Source organism: Limulus polyphemus, unplaced genomic scaffold (genome assembly GCF_000517525.1).
Source record: "Limulus polyphemus unplaced genomic scaffold, Limulus_polyphemus-2.1.2 Scaffold12332, whole genome shotgun sequence".
Lineage (NCBI taxonomy): Eukaryota > Metazoa > Arthropoda > Merostomata > Xiphosura > Limulidae > Limulus > Limulus polyphemus.
The window spans coordinates 1,562-8,785 of record NW_013677942.1 but is presented as its reverse complement, the minus strand read 5'-3'; the positions used below and the strand labels follow the sequence as shown (position 1 = coordinate 8,785).

Genomic DNA, 7,224 nt, shown 5'->3' with positions numbered 1-7,224 from the left:
ACTGTAACTATATACTACATCACATTAAGGACATACAGATCACCATAATGTAGAGACTGTAACTATATACTACAGTACATTAAAGACGTACAGCTCACCATAATGTAGATACTCTTTATGATATAGCAATCAGAAGATCTAAGAAGAATGTTATTGATATAAGGATGGGAAGTCGACATTTACAATACAGCCCAACGTGCATTATTTAGCAATATGTACAGTTTTCATTCCTGTGTTATTTGTCCATCGAGAATAAAATCAAACAAGGAATCCACAACTATGATAATGATGTTATGACGCATGAGTTGTCGTAAAATACACATTTACCAAACAGAAGGTGTCAACTTTAAAGCAAGAAAGATTGTCGCGTGCCAAGTTAAAACTTCAGGTGACATAATGTCTTAATAGAGTATCGGTACTTCATTACTTAGTTTCGACAGTAAATAAAACTATTTTGATTATATATGATGAAGAAGTTGAAAAAAACAACAACTAATTATTCAAGTGTTGGTTATTAATTCTTATGGAGTCAATTTACTGACACAATTACATGTAATATGTCTTTCTTGTTTATCACCAAGAATGGTTGACCCTTTAGGCCTAATATAAAGGAGAAGTGAATATTCCAAATATTTTGAAGCATACATTTGTAAAAACCGTTTTTAATTATATTCAGTGATTAATGTGAAGTTAGAAAAATATATTTATCACCATGCTTTCTTTGAACGTTCTAACATCAACTGACAGTGAGGCTGTCAGAAAAATACATTTATAACAAGATTGGTGAGTGTTTAAACGTTATTTTCTTCGATCGTTCTAATGTTCAGGACAATTACAAAATCGTCTATTTCACTTTACTGAAGAAGTAATAAGTAAATTTAGCAATAAGTTATACTATCAGGACGTAATAATAGAAATAATGAATAACTTGTCGAAACTAAACAATTTTTATCAAAATATCGACAAATGTACAATATTTTTAAAAGAAAAAAATGTATAGTTAACTATAATATCCTAAAACACGCTCATAGTCTTAGTAAAACAATGTAATGAGAAGCAAATAGAGGGGATGATGGATTGATGTGAAGAACTCCTGAAAGAGAAACGTCAGTATCAATAAAATAATCAGTTACTTAAATAATGTTTATTCGAGTATGCTAAAAAGTTGATAGAATAAAATCCCGAAGAACACTAACTTTACCAACTAGAACTAACATCTGAGCTCCAGAAATCGAGATTATATTCCCAAAATACTCTGATAGCTAACACTGCTTCGTGAAGATAAGCCTAATATATATATCTGGTTCTAGGTTTAAAAACCGTCGTACCCTTTTTTAACTGCTCTAACTCCACCAATCACCGAAGATCTGTTAAACTTCTTCATGTACTTGTGGATTTCAGGCTTGAACTCCTTGAGTACTGCGTCAGTGTTTCCGTTAGGTATAGTTCCAAAACGAAACGGTGGGTCTGTCAACCGGGGGTTTTTAAGCTAGAATAAAACACTTATTATCATTAAGGAAAACAATAATCTGTTAAATGTTTGGAAAATTTTCAACCTGTACAACAATAGACATACAAGTAACCTTTTCAGTTTCCATACACCTCTAATAATATTGATAATGGGATTTTGTGAAGGTCAAGCCATAGTTGTAGTCTCTTCCTTCCTTCGTCTTTAAAGTACTAGGTGTATTACTGGAAAGTACTGAGTGCAACATTGTAGCACTGGGTCTGTTAACGGAAAGTACTGGGTGCAACATTGTAGCACTGGGTCTATTAACGGAAAGTACTGAGTGCAACATTGATGCACTGAGTGTATTACTGGAAAGTACTGAGTGCAACATTGTAGCACTGGGTCTGTTAACGGAAAGTACTGAGTGCAACATTGATGCACTGGGTGTATTAACGGAAAGTACTGAGTGCAACATTGATGCACTGGGTGTACTACTAGAAAGTACTGAGTGCAACATTGATGCACTGGGTGTATTACTGGAAAGTACTGAGTGCAACATTAATGCACTGGGTGTATTACTGGAAAGTACTGAGTGCAACATTGATGCACTGGGTGTATTACTGGAAAGTACTGAGTGCAACATTGATGCACTGGGTGTATTACTAGAAAGTACTGAGTGCAACATTAATGCACTGGGTGTACTACTGGAAAGTACTGAGTGCAACATTAATGCACTGGGTGTACTACTAGAAAGTACTGAGTGCAACATTGATGCACTAGGTGTACTACTAGAAGGTACTGAGTGAATCATTAATACACTGGGTGTATTACTGGAAAGTACTGAGTGCAACATTGATGCACTGGGTGTATTACTGGAAAGTACTGAGTGCAACATTAATGCACTGGGTGTACTACTAGAAAGTACTGAGTGCAACATTGATGCACTGGGTGTATTACTGGAAATTACTGAGTGCAATATTGATGTGTCAGCATTCCTCTTTCTGGTTTATGAAAACCTCGTTAAACCTGGTTCTAATTCTCAGCATTCCTCATTCTGGGTTATAAAGACTTTTTTAGGCCTTGTTCTAATGGCCAGCATTCCTCTTTCTGGTTTATAAAGACCCCGTTAGGCCTTGTTCTAATGGCCAGCATTCCTCTTTCTGGTTTATGAAAACCTCTTTAAACCTGGTTCTAATTCTCAGCATTCCTCATTCTGGTTTATAAAGACCTCGTTAGGCCTTGTTCTAATAGCCAGCATTCCTCTTTCTGGTTTATAAAGACCTCGTTAGGCCTTGTTCTAATGGCCAGCATTCCTCTTTCTGGTTTATAAAGACCTCGTTAGGCCTTGTTCTAATGGCCAGCATTCTTCTTTCTGGTTTATGGAGACTTAGCGCTGGTTCTGACACAAAGAAATACTTCTAGTTAGAATATCTCATAAGACTTGGTTCTAATAGAAGTTCATTTGATTCATATTTGTAGAAAGGAAGTTAGTTGTTACAACTAAAATAACAGAAATCACAGGACTAACCCTTTTATCATCAATGCCGGACAAATCATAAAACTCTTCCCTGGTGATCATGAAGGCAGCCAAGTTTGCCGTGTATAAAGCCAAGAATACAACGGCAAACATCGCCCACACACTTGACATGAACTTTGCTGTAAATCCTCTGGGGCAGTCAATGTTGACACTAGCGCCAAACAAAATAGCCCACATCAACCAGTAAGTACGAAGCAGGGAGAACTTGTAACCTAAGGAAACAGAAACATGGAATATCTTGATATACTGCTTCGATGACCACTAACATTCCGTATTATACAAGAAACAGAACAATAGATACGTTTTTATTCAGCAAATGTTATCAGTTCAGTCGTTACTCTGGAAATATTAAGAACATGTGACATAAAGTATTTTACTTGCGACAATGCAGCACTAGTCCTAGAAGCTTCAGGCTAAAAAATCATATTGTTTATTTATACAAGTTTAAAGAATTGTTGAACCATTTGTAAAATGTTAAATACGAGCTGATGCATTAATATTTTACAGTAAAAAACCTGTCCCGTCTTTCTTGTCACTTACGGATTACATCATAGTGATAGAGGCCAAGACATCCTTACTCTGTGGATTATATCAGAGTAACAAAGGCCAGATATCCTTACACCGTGGAATACATCACGGTAATAAAGGATATCTTTACATTGTTAATTATATCAGAATAATAAAGGCTAATACATTCTTAAGCTGGATATAGAGTAACAAATATACCTCAGATGAAACAGACTCGGTAGGTTTTTTTTAAGATTGTGTAATCTGAGAAGTGTTTTGGAGCTGGTCTTTGTCAAGCCTAGAAATTTTTGGTAGAGTCAAGATTATTTTAAATTTTACAACGAGAGAAGATCATATATGTTTGATTGGATTATTATAAAGATTTGTTTGAAGAAAAAATAACTTTGATGTTCGAATAACTTACCACTGGGTGGAGCTAATTTCATGTCATATCCAGAGGGACTCATCCATTCAAAGACAAAAACAAACAGTACTGCTAACTGGATACTTACAAGCAGAATTAGCAACCACGATACTGTATCGAACGGCTCTGAAACAGAAGGAAACAAATAATAATAAAATAGCTGCAAACTGAATACTTTAAACCAGCATCAGCAACCAAACGGTTGTGATTTGTTCATGCTCGACTATTTAGTTTTACCTGGATATTGGTATACTTTCCCTTTACTACTTGACTTTATCTGGATCCTGTTTTCTTTTTGGTTGAATACATGACTTTATCTGGATCCTAGTTTGTTTTTTATTGACTACTTGAATTTTATCTAGATCCTGGTTTGTTTTTTATTGACTACTTGAATTTTATCTAGATCCTGGTTTGTTTTTTATTGACTACTTGAATTTTATCTAGATCCTGGTTTGTTTTTTGTTGACTACTTGACTACTTTGTCTGGTTCTTGGTTTGTTGTATTTCTTGAATTCTTCCAAACAATTTCTTATGCTATTCTTTGCTTTAGTAATTTCCTATCTTGAGGACAACCATTTTTGAGTGGTGATAGTAATTTCCTATCTTGAGGACAACCATTTTTGATTGGGTGATAGTAATTTCCTATCTTGAGGACAACCATTTTTGAGTGATGATTATATCTGGTTGCTGCAAGATTTCTTTTGATTAGCTATTTTATAATGCAGGATATTCTTAGCCATCTGTTTACCCAAATATTCACGTAGTTCAGAAATGTTAGTGATAGAGGCAATGGAATCACTAAAATAATTAATGGAATTGTGCAGAGAAAACAAAGTAATAATTAACCCTACGGCACTATGCGCTTCTAATGATTTGTCTGTATTACTTTCATCACGTAACAAGTATCACCAATACCTGTTAGAAACATGCCGTTTTTAGTGTGAAAATAACATATCTAAATAACGGTTTGTAATTTATTTTATCTCAACAACTGCTCACCAAGAAAGGCTTTAGGTGAAATAATGCCGGTTCGTTTGGCGACGGCAATCGTTATTCCCGTATCCAGAAATGGAATAGTGAAGTCGACGGCTGTCTTACGCTCCGAGTTGATCTTGATGCTTGTCACCACCACGTCAGCTCTGCCCGATAAAACTTCTGCTATCAAACCATTCCAGACGCCGTTCTGGATGTAAAGGAAGCGTTTATTAAGTGTTCTCTCAAACTAGTAGTTACCAATACAGCAAAACTTCTAACACTTTAGTAATGTTAAAATTCTGACTAACAAGAGAGGAAAGAAGTTTCTTAAAGAAATGACAGAAATATGAACAGAAGTCTTCATATAGTACACAACACATCTAAATAACATGACACGTAATAAGTCTTCATATAGTACACAACACATCTAAATAACATGACACGTAATAAGTCTTCATATAGTACACAACACATCTAAATAACATGGCACGTAATAAGTCTTCATATAGTACACAACACATCTAAATAACATGACACGTAATAAGTGTTCATATAGTACACAACACATCTAAATAACATGACACGTGATAAGTGTTCATATAGTACACAACACATCTAAATAACATAACACCTAATAAATGTTCATATAGTAAACAACACATCTAAATAACATGACACGTAATAAATCTTCATATAGTACACAACACATCTAAATAACATGGCACGTAATAAGTCTTCATATAGTACACAACATATCTAAATAACATGACACGTAATAAGTCTTCATTAGACGGTACACAACACATCTAAATAACATAACACCTAATAAGTGTTCATATAGTAAACAACACATCTAAATAACATGACACGTAATAAATCTTCATATAGTACACAACACATCTAAATAACATAACACCTAATAAATGTTCATATAGTACACAACACATCTAAATAACATGACACGTAATAAGTCTTCATATAGTAAACAACACACCTAAATAACATGACACGTAATAAGTCTTCATTAGACAGTACACAACACATCTAAATAACATGACACGTAATAAGTCTTCATTAGACGGTACACAACACATCTAAATGACATGACACGTAAATAGAACACTGTTTACTCAGTGCTGTTTGGTCGGAGAGGTAGGTAAACAAAACTATGTTGTGTGTCTGTTTTTTTCAGTTTAGTAGGACAGTTGTGTGTCTGCTTTTTTCAGTTTAGTTGGACAGTTGTGTGTCTGCTTTTTTCAGTTTAGTTGGACAGTTGTGTGTCTGTTTTTTTCAGTTTAGTAGGACAGTTGTGTGTCTGCTTTTTTCAGTTTAGTAGGACATTTGTGCGTCTGCTTTTTTCAGTTCAGTAGAACAGTTGTGTGTCTGCTCTTTTCAGTTTAGTAGGACAGTTGGGGGTCAGCTTTTATCAACTCAGCAGGATATTCATACTTCATCTTATTTAAAACCGCTAGAATTGAGGTGATTGTTGGTAATACACACATGAAACTTATTACACGAGTTCTACAGAACTTTCCTCACGTTTACTGTTCCCCAAGTTCCATCGGACACTCGAAACAAGTCGTACGTGAAGCCTAAATCAACTGCAAAGCTCTGTAGAAGATCTATACAGAAGCCCGAGCAGCATTTGAAGTTCCTGGTGTCCTCAGACATATTAATCCTGCAAAACAAGAGAAGCTTAGTTATAGCCAATAAACTATATTACAACCAAGATGAAACTGCACCAATAGATCTTTTACCACTATCAATATTCCATTAAAAATATTGACAAAACAACGAAAACCTAATATAAAACTGAACAGACAGCTATAGTGTATCGAGCAGGAAAGTACTTGTAGTACTGTAAGTGTTTGTGACGTTCTCTAGCTATTTGTAGTACCACAAGTGTTGTGGATGAATGTTGGTGACATTCTCTAGCTACTTGTAGTACTGTAAGTGTTTGTGACGTACTCTAGCTATTTGTAGTACCACAAGTGTTGTGGATGAATGTTGGTGACGTTCTCTAGCTACTAGTAGTACTGTAAGTGTTGTAGATGAGTGTTGGTGACATTCTCTAGCTACTTGTAGTACTGTAAGTGTTGTAGATGAATGTTGGTGACGTTCTCTAGCTACTAGTAGTACTGTAAGTGTTGTAGATGAGTGTTGATAACGTTCTATAGCTACTTATAGTACTGTAAGTGTTGTAGATGAATGTTGGTGACGTTCTCTAGCTACTTGTAGTACTGTAAGTGTTTGTGACATTCTCTAGCTACTTGTAGTACTGTAAGTGTTGTAGATGAGTGTTGATAACGTTCTATAGCTACTTGTAGTACT

At 35.1% G+C, this 7,224-nt stretch overlaps 1 protein-coding gene across 1 annotated transcript in view; it reads right to left on the bottom strand.

Moving 5' to 3' along the window:
• The window catches only part of LOC106476971 (glutamate receptor ionotropic, NMDA 2D-like), a gene marked incomplete at its 3' end in the record, with an annotated part of 8,388 nt that extends 1,811 nt beyond the window's left edge, over window positions 1-6,577 (bottom strand). The window contains exons 1-5 of the mRNA XM_013937584.1: window positions 6,433-6,577; window positions 4,918-5,101; window positions 3,919-4,044; window positions 2,979-3,199; window positions 1,329-1,489 (exon numbers count right to left, since the gene is read on the bottom strand). Of these exons, the coding sequence (XP_013793038.1) occupies window positions 1,329-1,489; window positions 2,979-3,199; window positions 3,919-4,044; window positions 4,918-5,101; window positions 6,433-6,564 (824 nt within the window). The remainder of the gene's footprint in view (window positions 1-1,328; window positions 1,490-2,978; window positions 3,200-3,918; window positions 4,045-4,917; window positions 5,102-6,432) is intronic.
• Window positions 6,578-7,224: the final 647 nt, after the last annotated feature.